General features: G+C 44.6%; 1 protein-coding gene across 1 annotated transcript in view; it reads right to left on the bottom strand.

Moving 5' to 3' along the window:
* The window catches only part of LOC126106634 (1,5-anhydro-D-fructose reductase-like), a 62,503-nt gene extending 44,784 nt beyond the window's left edge, over positions 1 to 17,719 (bottom strand). Inside the window, exons 1-2 of the mRNA XM_049912989.1 lie at positions 17,589 to 17,719; positions 895 to 1,062 (exon numbers count right to left, since the gene is read on the bottom strand). Coding sequence (XP_049768946.1) covers positions 895 to 1,062; positions 17,589 to 17,663 — 243 coding nt within the window. The 5' untranslated portion in view covers positions 17,664 to 17,719. The remainder of the gene's footprint in view (positions 1 to 894; positions 1,063 to 17,588) is intronic.
* Positions 17,720 to 21,072: the final 3,353 nt, after the last annotated feature.

Below are 21,072 nucleotides of genomic sequence, written 5' to 3'. Positions count from 1 at the left end.
TGTCTAAACGTTTGGTTTTTTACACATCCGTCAACATTTTCGGTACCCAACGTGTGCACAATTTTCGGTAATTCAAGTGCTTGGTCACAATGCCATACAAAACACTACGAGAAACATTAGGAAAGTCATCCCGCAAGGAGGCAATCGTAAAGCGTCTGTTTTCTCTCACCTTATTGTCCACTTCCTGCACCAAACTTTCATTAACGACCGAAAGACGCCCACTCCGTTGTTCATCATGCACATTTGTGCGGCAGTCTTTAAATGCTCTCACCAACTTTCTTACCATTCCATTACTCATAATGTTTTCTCCATAAACTGCACAGATGAATATCGATCGCTTTTAGGTCTTTAGCACTAAGAAATCTTGAAACAGCCCGTACTTCACAGTCGGCGGGACTCACGATTATCAGGGGCATCTTAAGCATTCATTACACAACACCCGGGTTCCCGGGTTCGATTCCCGGCGGGGTCAGGGATTTTCTCTGCCTCGTGATGACTGGATGTCGTGTGATGTTCTTGGGTTAGTTAGGTTTAAGTAGTTCTAAGTTCTAGGGGACTGATGGACCATAGCTGTTAAGTCCCATAGTACTCAGAGCCATTTGAACAAGTACACAACATAAACAAGGAAGAATCAGACTGTAATGGCGTCAGTGTGTAGACAACATATGTAGGTACCCAGTGCGCATGCGCAGAACGCCGACCGCAGCGCTGCGGCCGCGGTGTGGCAAACGGTACTTACATAAAACAAACACGCCTCGTACATATAATGGTTTTTTATATAAATGTTTAGATTTGTGCAGCATGCCATTGCAGTAACAACGGTTCTTAATGAGCTCTTATCACATTATATGTGTCAGTAACTGCGAGCTTTGTATATATTAGCTACCCTCCTACCTTGGTGACGATGAACACGTCTTGCCGCTTGAGCTTCCCGGAGTCAAACCACTTCTTGAGGACGTCTCCGATTTCCTTCTCATTGCGGTAGGAGTAGGCGGTGTCGATGTGCCGGTAGCCAGCCTCAAGAGCCGCGTCCACAGCTTTTCCGACGTCGCCTGTCGATGACTGAAACCATCACATTTATATTCAGAGGTATACCAGCAACCAAACTAATGTACAGGGCTATTACAAATGATTGAAGCGATTTCATAAATTCACTGTAGCTCCATTCATTGACATATGGTCACGACACACTACAGATACGTAGAAAAACTCATAAAGTTTTGTTCGGCTGAAGCCGCACTTCGGGTTTCTGCCGCCAGAGCACTCGAGAGCGCAGTGAGACAAAATGGCGACAGGAGCCGAGAAAGCGTATGTCGTGCTTGAAACGCGCTCACATCAGTCAGTCATAACAGTGCAACGACACTTCAGGACGAAGTTCAACAAAGATCCACCAACTGCTAACTCCATTCGGCGATGGTATGCGCAGTTTAAAGCTTCTGGATGCCTCTGTAAGGGGAAATCAACCGGTCGGCCTGCAGTGAGCGAAGAAACGGTTGAACGCGTGCGGGAAAGTTTCACGCGTAGCCCGCGGAAAATTGGCTCATGCCAGAACTGGAGACCGACAGCACCGACTTCATCTTTCAACAGGATGGTTCTCCACCGCACTTCCATCATGATGTTCGGCATTTCTTAAGCAGAAGATTGGAAAACCGATGGATCGGTCGTGGTGGAGATCATGATCAGCAATTAATGTCATGGCCTCCACGCTCTCCCGACTTAACCCCATGCGATTTTTTTCTGTGGGGTTATGTGAAAGATTCAGTGTTTAAACCTCCTCTACCAAGAAACGTACCAGAACTGCGAGCTCGCATCAACGATGCTTTCGAACTCATTGAGGGGGACATGCTGCGCCGAGTGTGGGAGGAACTTGATTATCGGCTTGATGTCTGCCGAATCACTAAAGGGGCACATATCGAACATTTGTGAATGCCTAAAAAACTTTTTGAGTTTTTGTATGTGTGTGCAAAGCATTGTGAAAATATCTCAAATAATAAAGTTATTGTAGAGCTGTGAAATCGCTTCAATCATTTGTAATAACCCTGTAACTTATTACTTCATGAGACACGAATCAGATGTACCTCTGAGTCGCATCACAACAGCACAACAGCTGGTGTTCATGTTAATGATAACCTCTAAGCATTACACTGAAGCACCAAAGAAACTAATATAGGCGTGCGTATTCAAATACAGAGATATCTTAATATGCAGTATACGGCGATGGGGTCGGAAACGCCTATACAAGGTGTTACAAAAAGGTACGGCCAAACTTTCAGGAAACATTCCTCACACACAAATAAAAAAAAGATGTGTCCGGAAACGCTTAATTTCCATGTTAAAGCTCATTTTAGTTTCGTCAGTATGTACTGTACTTCCTCGATTCACCGCCAGTTGGCCCAATTGAAGGAAGGTAATGTTGACTTCGGTGCTTGTGTTGACATGCGACTCCTTGCTCTACAGTACTAGCATCAAGCACATCAGTACGTAGCATCAGCAGGTTAGTGTTTATCACGAACGTGGTTTTGCAGTCAGTGCAATGTTTACAAATGCGGAGTTGGCAGATAACCATTTGATGTACGGATTAGCACGGCACAATAGCCGTGGCGCGGTACGTTTGTATCGAGACAGATTTCCAGAACGAAGGTGTCCCGACAGGAAGACGTTCGAAGCAATGATCGGCGTCTTTGAGAGCACGGAACATTCCAGCCTATAACTCGCGACTAGGGAAGACCTAGAACGAAGAGGACCCCTGCAATGGACGAGGCAATTCTTCGTGCAGTTGACGTTAACCCTAATGCCAGCGTCAGAGAAGCTGCTGCTGTACAAGGTAACGTTGACCATGTCACTGTATGGAGAGTGCTACGGCAGAACAAGTTACGTCATCAACACAGATTTTCTGTGAACGTTTGGGCAGGCATTGTTGGTGATGTCTTGATCGGGCCCCATGTTCTTCCACCTACGATCAATGGAGCACATTATCATGATTTCATACGGGATACTCTACCTGTGCTGCTAGAACATGTGCCTTTACAAATACGACACAACATGTGGTTCATGCACGATGGAGCTCCTGCACATTTCAGTCGAAGTGTTCGTACGCTTCTCAACAACAGATTCGGTGACCGATGGATTGGTAGAGGCGGACCAATTCCATGGCCTCCACGCTCTCCTGACCTCAACCCTCTTGACTTTCATTTATGGGGGCATTTGAAAACTCTTGTCTACGCAACCCCGGTACCAAATGTAGAGACTCTTCGTGCTCGTATTGTGGACGGCTGTGATACAATACGCCGTTCTCCAGGGCTGCATCAGCGCATCAGGGATTCCATGCGACGGAGGGTGGACGCATGTATCCTCGCTAACGGAGGACATTTTGAACATTTCCTATAACAAAGTGTTTGAAACGCTGGTACGTTCTGCTGCTGTGTGTTTCCATTTCATGATTAATGTGATTTGAAGAGAAGTAATAAAATGAGCTCTAACATGGAAAGTAAGCGTTTCCGGACACATGTCCTTACAAAATATTTTCTTTCTTTGTGTGTGAGGAATGTTTCCTGAAAGTTTGGCCGCACCTTGTATAAGACGACAAGTGCCTGGTGCAGTTCTTAGATCGCATACTGCTGCTACAGTAGCAGGTCATCAAGATTTAAGTGAGTTTGTACGTGGTGTTGTAGTCGGCGCACGAGCGATTGGACACAGCACCTCCAAGGTAGCTATGAAGTGGAGATTTTCCCGTACGACCATTTTGCGAGTGTACCGTGAATATCAGGAATCCTGTAAAACCTCAAATCTCTGACATCACTGCGGATGGAAATAGATTCTGGAAGAACCGGACCAACGACGATTGAAGAGAATCATTCAACGTGACAGAAGTGCAACCCTTCCGCAAATTGTTGCAGATTTCAATGCTGGGCAATCAACGAGTGTCAGCGTGCGAACCACTCAACGAAACATCATCGACATGGGCTTTGTGTCGTGCAGTCATCAGGGCCCACTCGTGTACCCTTGATGACTGCACGACACAAAGCTTTATGCCTCGCCTGGGTCACTCAACAACGACATTGGACTGTTGACGATCGAAAACACGTTGCCTGGTCGGACGAGTCTCTTTTCAAGCTGTATCAAGCAGATGGACGTTTACGGGTATGGAGACAACCTCATGAATCCACGGACCCCGCATGTCAGCAAGGGACTTTTTAAGTTGGTGGAGGCTCTGTAATGGTGTGGAGCGTGTGCAGTTGGAGTGATATGAGACCCCTGATACGTCTGGATACGACTCTGACAGGTGACACGTACGTAAGTGTCCTGTCTGATCACCTGCATCCATTCGTGTCCATTGTGCATTCCGACGGACTTGGGACATTCCGGCAGGACAATGCTACAGCCCACACGCCCAGAACTGCTACAGAGTGGCTCCGAGAACACTCTTTCGAGTTTAAACACTTTCGCTGGCCACCAAACTTCCCGGACATGAACATTACTGAAAATATCTGGGATGCCGTGCAACGTGTTGTTCAGAAGAGATCTGTTCCTCCTCGTAGTCTTGCGGATGTATGGACAGCCCTGCAGGATGCTTGGTGTCAGTTCCCTTCTGCACTGCTACAGACATCAGTCGGGTCCGTGTCACGTCGTGTTGCGGCACTTCTGCCCGCTCGCGGGGGGCTACACAATATTAGGGATGTGTAGCTGTTTCTTTGGCTCTTCATTATTTTTTTTTACCATATTGCATGCATATGCAAGAAACGATTTATTTAGAGTACCAGTCATCAGAAATTGGCTCATATAGTGACACATCCTTTGTGTACTAAATTGACAGGTAGTTCTACTATTCCACAAAATAATCATAATTTTGTTTCTTCAATCAAACTCTAAATAACCGAGTACTGTTTTGAAAAATTATTTTTTGTGAACATTCTTTAGATGTATGCTTGAGACAAAGTACGAGTAGCTGTTAAGGAAACGGTAATAGTTCAAAAACTGTGGAACTACTGTCTTATAATAATTACCTGATGAGCACTGTACTGATATACTTCCACTAACAATGTCTAGAAATAGTCTTCGGCCATGTGAAATAGTGGAAGGTGTTAGAAATTCTCAGAGGAAAGATGTGTAGTACATAATACACTCCTGGAAATGGAAAAAAGAACACATTGACACCGGTGTGTCAGGCCCACCATACTTGCTCCGGACACTGCGAGAGGGCTGTACAAGCAATGATCACACGCACGGCACAGCGGACACACCAGGAACCGCGGTGTTGGCCGTCGAATGGCGCTAGCTGCGCAGCATTTGTGCACCGCCGCCGTCAGTGTCAGCCAGTTTGCCGTGGCATACGGAGCTCCATCGCAGTCTTTAACACTGGTAGCATGCCGCGACAGCGTGGACGTGAACCGTATGTGCAGTTGACGGACTTTGAGCGAGGGCGTATAGTGGGCATGCGGGAGGCCGGGTGGACGTACCGCCGAATTGCTCAACACGTGGGGCGTGAGGTCTCCACAGCACATCGATGTTGTCGCCAGTGGTCGGCGGAAGGTGCACGTGCCCGTCGACCTGGGACCGGACCGCAGCGACGCACGGATGCACGCCAAGACCGTAGGATCCTACGCAGTGCCGTAGGGGACCGCACCGCCACTTCCCAGCAAATTAGGGACACTGTTGCTCCTGGGGTATCGGCGAGGACCATTCGCAACCGTCTCCATGAAGCTGGGCTACGGTCCCGCACACCGTTAGGCCGTCTTCCGCTCACGCCCCAATACCGTGCAGCCCGCCTCCAGTGGTGTCGCGACAGGCGTGAATGGAGGGACGAATGGAGACGTGTCGTCTTCAGCGAAGAGAGTCGCTTCTGCCTTGGTGCCAATGATGGTCGTATGCGTGTTTGGCGCCGTGCAGGTGAGCGCCACAATCAGGACTGCATACGTCCGAGGCACACAGGGCCAACACCCGGCATCATGGTGTGGGGAGCGATCTCCTACACTGGCCGTACACCACTGGTGATCGTCGAGGGGACACTGAATAGTGCACGGTACATCCAAACCGTCATCGAACCCATCGTTCTACCATTCCTAGACCGGCAAGGGAACTTGCTGTTCCAACAGAACAATGCACGTCCGCATGTATCCCGTGCCACCCAACGTGCTCTAGAAGGTGTAAGTCAACTACCCTGGCCAGCAAGATCTCCGGATCTGTCCCCCATTGAGAATGTTTGGGACTGGATGAAGCGTCGTCTCACGCGGTCTGCACGTCCAGCACGAACGCTGGTCCAACTGAGGCGCCAGGTGGAAATGGCATGGCAAGCCGTTCCACAGGACTACATCCAGCATCTCTACGATCGTCTCCATGGGAGAATAGCAGCCTGCATTGCTGCGAAAGGTGGATATACACTGTACTAGTGCCGACATTGTGCATGCTCTGTTGCCTGTGTCTATGTGCCTGTGGTTCTGTCAGTGTGATCATGTGATGTATCTGACCCCAGGAATGTGTCAATAAAGTTTCCCGTCCGCCGCTCGTGGTCTCGCGGTAGCGTTCTCACTTCCCGAGCACGGGGTCCCGGGTTCGATTCCCGGCGGGGTCAGGGATTTTCACCTGCCTCGAGATGACTGGGTGTTTGTGTTGTCCTCATCATTTCATCCTCATCCAGGAAAGTGGCGAAATTGGACTGAGCAAAGATTGGGTAATTGTACGGGCGCTGATAACCACGCAGTTGAGCGCCCCACAAACCAAACATCATCATCATCATCATCAATAAAGTTTCCCCTTTCTGGGACAATGAATTCACGGTGTTCTTATTTCAATTTCCAGGAGTGTAGTTCAAAAACTGTGGAACTACTGTCTTATAATAATTACCTAATGAGCACTGTACTGATATACTTCCACTAACAATGTCTAGAAATAGTCTTCGACTATGTGAAATAGTGGAAGGTGTTAGAAATTCTCAGAGGAAAGATGTGTAGTACATAATATCTACAAGAACTTAAAGGGAACAATAAGAATGGAAGACAAAGAACGAAGTGAGCAGATAAGAAGGGGTGCAAGACAGGAATACACAGTCTTTCACCGCTTCTGTTAAATCTACACCTCAAAGAAGCAATGACAGAAACAAAAGATATGTTAAATAACGGGATTGAAATTTGTGGTGAAACAACGGCAATGACAAGATTCACTGGTGGCACTGTTGTCCTCAGTGAATGTGGGGAAGAATTACAGGAGCTGCTGAATGCAATGAACAGTCTAATGACTACAGAATACTGACTGAAAGTAAACTGATAACAGTGACGAAAATAATGAGGTGCAGATGAAATGAAATTAGCGATAAAGTTACCATCAGTACTGGAGACTACGAAGTAGACTACGTTAAGGAATTCTGCTATTTTGGAAGCAGAGTAACATATTCAGGATAAAACAAGATGGACTTATAATGCTGACTAGCGCAGTCAAAGAGGGCGCTACACTGTGAAAGAAATCTTCTACCATGAAACATCATAATATTAATACGTGAACACTAAAACTGAAGCACCGATTTTTAATTTCAAGTATACAAGGAGGCATATGAAACATACATAATTTGAAAGGTACTTTGCAACAGATGTGCACAAAGAATAAATCACGTGTGTACGTAGCCGCTGAGAGTCGTAAAAGGAAGCAAACGTCTTGATATTTATAACTGTGAAGATACGCTCGTCATCCATTAAAATCTCCAACACTTGAACGTCGAAAATTTAAGTGTTACCAACTTCTGCCCCGCGTAACCATCAGCTGTTACAGTAACAATGACACACGAAAGTAACAATATTCCGTGAAATCGCGTTCTAGGGATGTTCATGTTTACGTGGTTCATTTGCAGTGACACACGCACACAGAGCAGCCACTAAGCGACAACTGCTAGGTCGATGATAATACGCAGACAAAGTAATGGGAAAAACTTGGACATTGATAATGTCATTCCATTGCGGTTTTGAAACGGGGAAGGAAGATTAATTTCCCATCGACATCGAGGTCATTAGAGATGGAGCACAACCTCTGATTGTTTCAAGGATGGGGGAAGGAAGTCGGGCCTGGAGCGATTTATGGAAGTCACGGGAAACCGAAATCTAGATAGCCAGACTTGGATTTCACCTGTGGTCCTTCCAAATGCGAGTCCAGAGTGCTAGCCACTGTGCGGCCTCGCTTCGTGTTTTAAAAGATACATTTAATGTGAACTGAACGTAATTCCAACAATTCTGAGAGCTATAATTACAGTTTGATGAATTTACAGAGCAGATTTTGTAATGTGTAGCATATTGCACCAGAGGTTACTACACGAGATACAACGGTATTCTCACTGTGTTGTCACAGGAGAAAATTAATTTACCACCGTTAGTACAAAAAATATTTTTCAACGCACTGTATCAAGGACACAGTTCAGACGATCGAACAATTAAGGAGAAATCAAAGAATAAATCCAGTAATATTCGTAGCTACAGTGCAGCATTTGGTACAGTCAGTTCTGAGGCTAAAATTTCAGATTTCTTTACGCGGAATACATCACTTTAAGATACACGACATTTTTTATGATAGATCAGGTCCAATGACTTGTACGCATAATCGTTCACAGCTATATTTTTATGGCAGGTATGAACTAAGAATCTGAATATGTATAAATTCCAGTTAATTATGTAAAACCAAACGTTGAATCTCGTTGCTTTATAAACGTAACTGGTTTAATTTCGCCCACAGGCGTATCTAGTAGGAATTAATTTGAAGAACAAATTTGTAAGAATTTGTGCTTGGAACATAACATTCTGTTGTGAATCTTGGGATTCTTCGTAAGAGAACACAACCGTTTGAGATGTCGTGCTACAGAAGGATGTTGGAAGTGAGTGATAAGACAGGGAATGACGATTTTCTCTACAGAATCGGTGAGCAATGGAACATATGGAAAAACTGACAAAAACGAAGGAAACATGTTAAGGCATTAAGGAAAAATGTGAATGTTGTTTGAGGGAGCTGTAGATGGTAAAAACTGTAGAGAAAGGCAGGGACTGGATTCTATTCTTCTTTATTGTACTTCAATTCCCCACCCGGGGCAGGCTGGTAGCAGCATATGCGCTGCTCTTCAGCCGAAAGACATTAATTAAACAATAGAAGACATTTAAAATTACAAAGGAGAAATATGGTGTACATAAACATAAAAAGGGGGAAAATAATGGAAGAGAACAGACAAAAAGGGGGCGACTGTAAAATGGAGTTAAAAACCTGATAAAAGTATTGTACACAAAAAAAACCTCACACTGGGACAATTAAAAGAACACAAGGCGAAGTACGGCTGGAGCATAAAAGTAGCGATGGACGGCGTAGCACATAAAGGTCACTGACAGTAACACTATGTACAAGTTCAGCACACAGTTAAAATCATGGCTCTGGACACACAGGAGAACAGCACAATACTGACGTAGCTCACTGAAGGCGATAAGCAAACACAGGATCAGCCAGGGGCATGGAGATGAGGAAGAAGGGAAGAAGGGAAGAAGAGAAGAAGGGAGGGATGGGTGGAGAGGGGGGAAGACGGGCAGGGGAGTGTCGTAGAGGGCTGGGGAGGGAAGGACGTGGGAGGGGCTTGAGGAGGGGGTGCAGGGACTCAGGGGGGGGGGGGGCAAGGAGGAAAATCCGCTCTGGGAAAAGGAGGGGAGAGGAAAAGGGGGGCTCTGGGGAGGGGAGGGAAGAAGGCCAGGTTACAGTTGGAAGGAAGGGTAGATGTCACGGCAAAGTTCAACATCCAGGAGGGAAAGGCGCTGGAAAACGCCCTGATGAAGGAGATAGTGGATGTGGAGGTGGATAGAGGGAGGGATACAGCGTTAGAGGTGCGGAAACGGGCGAGGAGTGGAGAGGAAGGAGGAAACCAGGGGGTGGAGGGGATCAAGCCTGTGGACAGCGTTAGCTGGCCGTTGTGGCCGTGCGGTTCTAGGCGCGTCAGTCTGGAACCGCGTGACCGCCACGGTCACAGGTTCGAATCCTGCCTCGGGCATGGATGTGTGTGATGTCCTTAGGTTAGTTAGGTTTAAGTAGTTCTAAGTTCTAGGGGACTGATGACCACAGATATCGAAATAGACGACAGAGGGATAGAGAAACAATTAAAATCGCTCAAAAGAGGAAAGGCCTCTGGGCCTGATGGGATACCAGTTCAATTTTACACAGAGTACGCGAAGGAACTTGCCCCCCTTCTTGCAGCGGTGTACCGTAGGTCTCTAGAAGAGCGTAGCGTTCCAAAGGATTGGAAAAGGGCACAGGTCATCCCCGTTTTCAAGAAGGGACGTCGAACAGATGTGCAGAACTATAGACCTATATCTCTAACGTCGATCAGTTGTAGAATTTTGGAACACGTATTGTGTTCGAGTATAATGACTTTTCTGGAGACTAGAAATCTACTCTGTAGGAATCAGCATGGGTTTCGAAAAAGACGGTCATGTGAAACCCAGCTCGCGCTATTCGTCCACGAGACTCAGAGGGCCATAGACACGGGTTCACAGGTAGATGCCGTGTTTCTTGACTTCCGCAAGGCGTTCGATACAGTTCCCCACAGTCGTTTATTGAACAAAGTAAGAGCATATGGACTATCAGACCAATTGTGTGATTGGATTGAGGAGTTCCTAGATAACAGGACGCAGCATGTTATTCTCAATGGAGAGAAGTCTTCCGAAGTAAGAGTAATTTCAGGTGTGCCGCAGGGGAGTGTCATAGGACCGTTGCTATTCACAATATACATAAATGACCTGGTGGATGACATCGGAAGTTCACTGAGGCTTTTTGCAGATGATGCTGTGGTGTATCGAGAGGTTGTAACAATGGAAAATTGTACTGAAATGCAGGAGGATCTGCAGCGAATTGACGCATGGTGCAGGGAATGGCAACTGAATCTCAATGTAGACAAGTGTAATGTGCTGCGAATACACAGAAAGATAGATCCTTTATCATTTAGCTACAAAATAGCAGGTCAGCAAATGGAAGCAGTTAATACCATAAATTATCTGGGAGTACGCATTAGGAGTGATTTAAAATGGAATGATCATATAATGTTGATTGTCGGTAAAGCAGATGCCAGACTGAGATTCATTGGAAGAATCCTAAGGAAATGCAATCCGAAAACAAAAGAAGTAGGCTACAGTACGCTTGTTCGCCCACTGCTTGAATACTGCTCAGCAGTGTGGGATCCGTACCAGATAGGGTTGATACAAGACATAGAGAAGATCCAACGGAGAGCAGCGCGCTTCGTTACAGGATCATTTAGTAATCGCGAAAGCGTTACGGAGATGATAGATAAACTCCAGTGGAAGACTCTGCAGGAGAGACGCTCAGTAGCTCGGTACGGGCTTTTGTCAAAGTTTCGAGAACATACCTTCACCGAAGAGTCAAGCAGTATATTGCTCCCTCCTAGGTATATCTCGCGAAGAGACCATGAGGATAAAATCAGAGAGATTAGAGCCCACACAGAGGCATACCGACAATCCTTCTTTCCACGAACAATACGAGACTGGAATAGAAGGGAGAAGCGATAGAGGTACCCAGGGTACCGTCCGCCACACACCGTCAGGTGGCTTGCGGAGTATGGATGTAGATGTAGATGTAGATGTTGAATCCCATAGTGCTCAGAGCCATTTGAACCATTTTTTTGTGGACAGTGTTAAGAATGCGGAGATGTTGGAGTAAAAGGAGGAGGTGGGGGAAGGGGAAAAAGTCATACAGGAGTCGTGTGGGGGAAAGAAGGTGGATACAGAAGGCAAGGCGGAACACATGGCATTAGAGGATTTGGAGGGCCTTGTAAAAGCAGGGCGGCAGGGGCAGGAATTGGAATACATCCAACATAATTAAGGACATTGAATGCAAGTGCTACTCTGAGATGAAGAAGTTGGCATAGGAGAGGAAGTTGTGGAGGGCTGCATCAAACTAGTCAGGAGACTCTTAAATCAAAAGTAAGAATCCACTTTCGACAACCAGCCACTAACGAGAGACAGTGCCATACTCTGCCGTGATCACATCACAGACGACTGTGTGTTACTTCCTTTTCCCACTCTCAGCGCCTATTTACACACAAGATTTTTTTCTTTGTGCACATCTTTGGCAAAGTACCTTTCGAATAAAATATGTTTCATTGGCCTCCTTGTACACTGAAGCACCAAACAAACTGGTATGGGCATGCGTATTCAAATACAGAGATATGTAAAAAGCCAGAAGAACAGGCAAAATACGGCGCTGCGGTCGGCAACGCCTATATAAGCACTTGTCACTGCAGCATGCAGTTACTTATCATGAAACACTGCCGCACAAGGTGTCGTACTGCAAAAATATTCATTTACCAGTCATATGTTACAGATATTAAAACTCTGTTTCTACAATCTCCTTTGCCGGCCGGTGTGGCCGAGCGGTTCTAGGCGCTTCAGTCTGGAACCACGCTGCTGCTACGGTCGCAGGTTCGAATCCTGCCTCGGGCATGGATGTATGTGATGTCATTAGTTTAGTTAGATTTAAGTATTTCTAAGTTCTAGGGGACTGATGTCCTCAGATGTTAAGTCCCATAGTGCTCTGAGCCATTTGAACCATTTTTAGGATCTCCTTTCGACAGTCATTATCTGGAACAACTTGCATGTTATAGCAGCTCAACAGCAGCTGCAAGAAAGGCAACTTTGAGAGAAAGATTCTAGTTAAAACGTAATATTTTAGGAAAAAAACCTTAAAGCTACATGACTTGTAATTACACATTATAGTGATATTTGCAGAAGGACAAAAATGAACACGAATTGGATAGTATTTTGGAATAATAGAAAAGCATGTAAGACTGGACCATCTGGGACTCCTTCCAAGACACCTCTTCAGTTTCACAGATACTGCGCTCCTGTCCAACTGCGCGCATATACAGGCTGTAACGGGTATAAAAACATTTATTTTTGTATGTGGTACCTTAATATGTGCACACATCAGTGTTCTGGTTGTTTTCCTCTGCGTCAAACAGTTTTCGCGCAAACACGTTACATAATGTTCTACTTGGCTGTTTTCTGCATGGTTGTTACTGCACCAGTTAGTGGTCTGCTCCTGTCAGGTTAGTCCAACAGTTTTGCGTTCATGCACCCACACTTCAACACCTGACCTGCTGCTCAGGGGAAAGTAAGCGTTATTGGCTTGATCTTGCCGAATGTATTCGGAGGTACTGACCAACCTAAACAGCACACTAATCCATCATACATATCCGTGTTTTTGAACTCCTAAGGGACCAAACTGCTGAGGTCATCGGTCCTTAGACTTACATACTACTTAAAACAACTTATGCTAAGAACAACATATACACCCATGCCTGCGGGAGGACTCTAACCTCTGGCGGAAGGCCCATACATATCTGTCCCACACATGCGTGTCTTTTGTCTCATGTATCTTATAGCAGTCAACATGTACAAAAATTGGCACTCCATTACAGTATTAAACATACTGTCTCACCAAAGACATACCATAAATTGAGAACTAAATCAATTGATGTTTGTTTTTCTTACCAGTAGATCGATGTTTCTTTCAAGTTGGCACATAATGAGAGACATGTGGAGAATGCCTTGTAGATTTCTCAGAGGTACATAAGTTTAAGGATTTCTGACCTTGGTTACGCATGATGAAAGCGGACACTGGTTAAGGGGCTCCGGAACGCCCTATACTTGCAATGTTAAAATAACGCTTATAAATTACATCTTTCCTCACAAAGTATTTGAGGTAGGAAGTTGAACTTTTTACAGATTATTTATTGGAATATGGGCTACAACATAACACAGGGATTTTACAAAATTTTAGTTCAGTTATTAAAGATGATTTTTTTTCAATTGTAATGAAAATTCACAACATTTTTTTGCAATTTTTTATTTATATATTCAAAAATATACAGTTTTTTGGAAAAAGGCTGTGTTAAATTATGCAGAAGGTACTGTGTAACATTTATTGAAAGTTTGAAACAAATATGTTTGGAAGATCCTTAGAAAACATGTAATTAGTATGAGAAAATAAAAGTTTTGGGAATCGAGCGACAAAGATTGGATTAACTTTTTAGTGCATTCCAGGTCCATAGGATGGATTATCTTCATCCTCTGCAAACTCCTCCTCCAGCTTCCTCTTGTTCCTCCTCCTGTTTACTCTTGCTTGTATTTCTAGACTCTTTACAGCCCTGTCTGCAGCCCGAAGGCGTTCCTTGTCTAAAGCAAGCATCGCTCGTACCATGTTAGAATGTTATTATTTACAGTAATAACACATACCTTTGGCTTTACAACATTTCTCCTTTTCTTAAAAGCCTTCAGAGGATTTCTAATAACTTTACTTTTACTCATTATTATACTTCAACAAAACAGAGACTCAAGAAACAGAATTAATTACGAATATTTTCGAGATAACGACAGAGTAAATAAACATGAAACAATCGACAATCACACCAGCGATATATATTGAACCATCACAGGTTAGCCACAACACATACTTTATCTCACATCACTAAAATGTACCTGATGAACACGGACGTTAATAATAACACCATTTGACAGCAGTTTAACAGCGCCACAGTGGGTCACGCCCATGTAGAACAAATTTCAAAAAAAATTTAAAAATAGTTGTAGTCTTCGGAATTGAATTAATTATATATCTATTAAAAGGTAATAGTCTCCAAATTCAGAAAACGCAAAAAAGTAAAAATTGAACTTTTCATGATTTTGAGCCTTTCCGGAGCCCCTTAAATGGAAGAAACAACACAGACCGCCAAATCTTAAATATTACTTACCGAAATGCTGTGTAGGCGCTATGGTGGATACTATAATGGTAGGACAGATTGATGATCGATCCTACATGAGGTGTGGGGATTTTCCAACCGATGGAGGACTGTGATACTGCATCGAGGCAACAGCTGCAAGTAAACCCAGTGTGCAATGTGTGTTGAATCAGAGGGCAGTTGTGAGGCTGTGTGCATGTTGTGCTTGAGTGTTGTTTAATCAAACAAGTCCATTGCGCCCATGAATACCAGCATACCACACACATACCCATGCAGAATATGCAGACATGCTAATTGTGCACTGGCAATGTAATATCGGTGACCATGCGGCTCTGACATAATATGGGAGATGTTTCCTTGATTGACGAACCCCCTGTGCCAAGATATTTCCCAGAGTTGCTGAACACTACTCACAAGGGAACCTCCCCATCACACACCCCTCAGATTTAGTTATAAGTTGCCACAGTGGATAGACCTTGAAAAACTGAACACAGATCAATCGAGAAAACAGGAAGAAGTTGTGTGGAACTATTAAAAAAATAAGCAAAATGTACAAACTGAGTAGTCCAAGCGCAAGATACGCAAAATCAAGGATAGCCAGAACTAAGGAGTGCCGTGGTCCCGTGGTTAGCGTGAGCAGCTGCGGGGCGAGAGGTCTCTGGTTCAAGTCTTCCTTCGAGCAAAAAGATTAATTTTTTATTTTCAGACAATTATCAAAGTTTAGGCACTCACACATAATCAACTTCGCTCTCCAAAATTCCAGGACATGTTCAGATTTGCTTGGAAATATGCAGGATTTGACGGCCTACACAGGGAAAAATTTGAAAACGTTAAAAACATATGTTTTGACAGAGCACAGGGAAAAGTGTGCGACTGTGAGACTTTTGGATTCATGAGTTGCAGTTTATGTGACAAACTCTTATGTTTTCATCACTTTTTTGGGAGTAATTATCACATCCACAAGAAAACCTAAATCGGGCAAGGTAGAAGAATCTTTTTACCCATTCGCCAAGTGTACAAGTTAGGTGGGTCGACAACATATTCCTGTCATGTGTCGCACATGCCGTCACCAGTGTCGTATAAAATATATCAGACGCGTTTTCCTGTGGAGGGATCGGTTGACGTATGACGTTGCGGTCAAATGTTTTCGGTTCCCATTGGAGAGGCACGTCCTTTCGTCTACTAATCGCACGGTTTTGCGGTGCGGTCGCAAAACACAGACACTAAACTTATTACAGTGAACAGAGACGTCAATGAACGAATGGACAGATCATAACTTTGCCAAAATAAAGAAAAATTATTTGCTCGGGGGGAGATTTGAACCAAGGACCTCTCGTTCCGCCGCTGCTCACGCTAACCACGGGACCACGGCACTCCCGAACTTACATTGTCCTTGATGTTCCATATGTTTGCGTGGACTACTCAGTTTGTATATTTTGCTTATTTTTTTATAGTTCTACACAACTTCTTCCTGTTTTCTTGATTGATCTGTGTTCAGTTGTTCAAGGCCTATCCACTGTGCCGACTTACAACTAAATCTGAGGGGGGTGCGATGGGGAGGTTACCTTGTCAGTGTACACATAACATCAGAACATGAGGGTGTCCAGTTAGCTGAGGAAACGGAAGACATTATCACAATGATATAGTGGAGTCACACCACCAATACGTGGCACATTAGCCATGAGTTCGATATGCCACAAACATGGATGTGGCATACGTTACGTTCTGAGGGCTTGTACCCATTCCATGAGCAGCCCGAGCAACATCTGCATCCAGTGACCCACTAAGCTGACAACAATTTTGTGAATGGTGGGCTGTACACAAAGACATAGTGCAATACACTTTATTTACACATGAGGCTACATTTACACGCAATGGTATCATAAACATGTGCAAGTCTCATACGTGGGCGATGGAGAACGCACATGACACTAGGGAAACAAGACTCCAAGTTATGTTCTCAGCAGACATCTGGTGTGGTGAGATTGATGACTTGGCGTTCCTGCCAAATGGCGGGAGGTGTATGGTATCATAAACATGTGCAATTCTCATACCTGGGCGATGGAAAACGCACATGACACTAGGGAAACAAGACTCCAAGTTAAGTTCTCAGTGAGCACCTGGGGTGGTAAGACGGATGACCTGGCGTTCCTGCCAAATGGCAGGATTTGTATGTTTTCTGATAGAAGAACTACCTGCACTTTTTGAAGATGTAACATTGGAGCAACAACGGCAGATATACTTGCCACATGATGGAGCACTCATTCGCCGTACCAGACAAGTGTCCCAGTATAAATAACGCATTTCCTAAACGGCAGATTAGCCACGGTCGACCCATTAACTGTCCTGCCAGGTCACCCAACCTAACCTCATTAGACGTCTGCTTATGGGGCTGATTAAAGGGGGATGTGTACGCTACGACCGTGGACACACATGAAGAACTTGTCGCTCATTTTACCGACGTTTTTGCTCGCATTCCAACGCATTAACGGGTACATTCATATGGGTGGGAGACTTTCTGAAGACCTCTTGCAGGATGGATCCATCACCCGTTCCACCACCGCTCCGTCCACCACAGCGCCCCAGTTCCATAACGATCGAAAATGGGATACATGTTCATAGGACTATTTCGGTTTATTTTCGCATGTAGAATCACCTCACAAGTTATATGACATTCGTCGTGAATCACCCTGTTCGTTCATATCAAACTCTTGTTTATGTCTTTTTGTTTAGATAGGGAAAAATATTTGAGGAAGATCAACAGACTCACTGAGAATGTAGCAAACAATGTGCGTTGGTCAATACGTATGCGAATCTTCGTAATGTAACATACCTGCCAAGTACCCAGGCCTACAATGGGCATCTTCTGGCCATTGTAGAAAGTGATGTACTGCAGTTTGCTGGCCATCTCGCTGTTGCCTTGAGTTGCTGGCAGACCAGTGGAAGAGGCAAAATGGTTACGGACTGTCTTCCGCGCACAGTGATACTGCTGTTTATACTACCGGCAGAAGTACTTGAAAACCCAGTCGGTGACTGCTGTCCTTATCTCTAGAAGCGCATATATCGTAATTAGAAGATAAGGCGAGCGAAATACAAGCTCAAATGACATCACGAGGACTACAAAGGAAAAATCCGGTGGTGAGCACGACACTCTGGTATGATGCTTATCAACAAATAGGCATCATGCGTATTAGGGACTTGCACAACTGGACACAACATTACGAAACACGCGTGCGTCTGAAATGCTGCGCAGCATATTTCTTCCAAAGTTCTGGTTTCGTGGCCTTTCTGTTACATCAGATATTTTAGAGATTGCTAGCTGCCAGACTGTTGAAGGTAAGCCAACATAAATCAAATATTGTGTTGGTGCATAAGTCCGTAACTTTTTTCCGTAAGTTTAATAAACACAACAGATGCTCTCGACAGAGACTGAAGTCATCAATAATATATTCTCCTTCACTATTTACAACAGTCTGTCAACGCTGGGGTAACTTTTCGATTCCGCGACAGTAGAAATAACGTGGTTTTGAGACGAAAAGCTTGTCGAGTCATGTTCGGAGCGCATTTTCATCCGGAAAGGAGAAATTCCATGAAGGTTGTTCAGTAGAGAGCGGAAAAGGTACAAATCTGAGGGCGCAAAATCAGGTGAATAAGGTGGGTGTGCAATGACTTCCCAATCCAACTCATGTAGAGTGGTTTTTATCATTCTAACAGATGCGGGTGGGAGTTATCGTAGAACACACTTTCCGGTCGTGGTTCTAGGACTGCGCCTACAAGACGTCTGAGTTGTAGAGATAAATCTTAGCAGTGATGGTTACACCTAGAGGAAGCAATTCATAGTAGACCACATCGTCGCTGCTCCACGACATGCCTAACATACCTTTTGCGGATGAGTGCTGTTCTTTGTACAAGGAGTTGCTGCTTTGTTTGGGCTCAACCATTCCTTTCTTTTCCGTATGTTAGCATAAAGACACCATTTCCAGTCATCAGTAACGATACAGGGTAGAAATGGTAGGTGTTCTTCACGAGCCAATTGATGACAAGCAAGCAGAGATACATACTCGTATATGGCCACCTGCTGACCTTTTTTATTTTGACTCAGAGCATGCAGTACCCATACACCCGATTTTTAAACCTCTCCATCGCATGCAAATGGTGCACGACAGTGGAATGATTACAGTTCATCACATTCGTCAGTTATCTAGTACACTGACGAGGATCATTGTGGATTGATGCTTTTAAACGATCTTCATTGAACCAGAAAAGGTCTTCCTTCTTAAAACACGAAAGACATTTTCTTGCCTTGCTCTGTCCAATGGCAGTATCCCCATACATGGAGAAAATGTTTCTGGCAGCCTCCGCTGCTGTCACAACTCTATTAAACTCAGTCAGAAGAAAATGTCGGAGATAGTTCGACTTCTCCAATTGGCACTCCATTTCTTGGCGTACACAAGCTCCAATCACTAACTCTAAATGGCAAAATGACAATATGCAAACTCACATAGGAACAGTGACGTACAAACAAAGAATTTACAATCGATAAATGAAACCGTAGTAACCGGAATACCAACATGCAAAACAAAAACGCTACGAACATTTAGAGTTGTTAAAAGAGTACATATCGGGAATACGGCAAACAGGAAGCTAAATACATTAAAACATACAAACACGTTGTTACACCGCTGGAAGTTAAAACTGCATATCCAGAGAGAATGGGAAATAATGAATTTTTTTCATTTCTTTTTTATTTCGGGTCTTCACGTTCGGGGAATAGTTCCTACTACTTCTATTTCTGAGGAAGGACTTTATCGAAAAACTTGTACGTCCGTAGAGTTATGTTAACTGATTCTCCCGTCGTTTCTTGGCAGAACAACATAATTATAAACGAAAAACATAGTATTGTCTTTTTCATTTATAGTTTCTAGTACTCTTTCCCTTATGCGAGTGTGCGGCACTGGGCCTCCTCTACATGGTGAGTAGCGAACGATTCTCGCCAGTCATCTTTGTTTCCGTTCTTGCAGGATCTTTTTCCAGTCGCAGCGATATCGGAGATTTGATGTTTTATCGGATTCCTGATATTCACGGTAACCTCGTTAAATGGTCGTACGGGAAAATCCCAACAATAACAGCACATTCAAACTCACTTAAATCGTGATAACCCAACATTGTAGCAGCAGCAACCCATCTAACAGCAGTGCCAGACAACTGTTATATTGTATAGCCATTTCTGACCGCAGGGCCGTGTTCTGCCTACTTACATATATGTGTATTTGAATACGCATGACTATAACAGTTTCTCTGGCGCTTCAGGTTAGTACACTAAGGTGAATACGTGATTAACTTTATAGGTGATACTCTAGCAGACAAGGTGCGAATTTAGTACACAGGGCTGTCGTCTCTGGCAGCAACAATGACTCTAACACGACTTCACATCGAGAGGAACGGAACTTGGGTGACAGGTACACTATGTGATCAAAAGTATCCGGACACCGGGCTGAAAATGACTTACAAGATCGTGGCGCCGTCCATCGGTAATGCTGGAATTCAGTATGGTGTTGGCCCACCCTTAGCCTTGATGACAGCTTCAAATCTCGCAGGCATACGTTCAATCAGGTGCTGGAAGGTTTCTTGGGGAATGGCAGCCATTTCTCATGGAGGACAGGTATCGATGTCAGTCGGTAGGCCTGGCACGAAGTCGGCATTCCAAAACATCCCAAAGGTGTTCTATAGGATTCAGGTCAGGACTCTCTGCAGCCCCCTCCACGAAAAACGCGACTACACCATAACACCACCGCCTCTGAATTTTACAGTTGGCACTACACACGCTGGCAGATGACATTCATCGAGCATTCGCCACAGCCACACCCTGCCATCGGATTGCCACATTGTGTACCGTGATTCGTCACTCCACATAACGTTTTTCCACTATTCAATCTTCCAATGTTTACGCTCCTTACACCAAGCTAGGCGTCGTTTGGCATTTACCGGCGTGATGTGTGTCTTATGAGCAGCCGTTCGCCATGAAATCCAAGTATTATCACCTACCGCCTAACTGCCATAGTACTTGCAGTGGATCCTGATGGAGTTTGGAATTCCTGTGTGATGGTCTGGATAGATGTCTGCCTATTACACATTACGACCCTCTTCAACTGTCGGCAGTTCCTGTCAGTCAACAGACGAGGTCGGCCTGTACGCTTTTGTGCTGTACGTGTCTCTTCACGTTTCCACTTCGCTATCACATCGTAAACAGTGGACCTAGATATGTTTAGGAATCTGGAAATCTCGCGTACAGACGTATGACACAAGTGACACCCAAT

The sequence above is a fragment of the Schistocerca cancellata genome, chromosome 10, assembly GCF_023864275.1.
Source record: "Schistocerca cancellata isolate TAMUIC-IGC-003103 chromosome 10, iqSchCanc2.1, whole genome shotgun sequence".
NCBI classification, from domain to species: Eukaryota; Metazoa; Arthropoda; class Insecta; order Orthoptera; family Acrididae; genus Schistocerca; species Schistocerca cancellata.
Note: the sequence above shows the minus strand (reverse complement) of the source record. Positions and strands in the feature narration are given on the sequence as shown.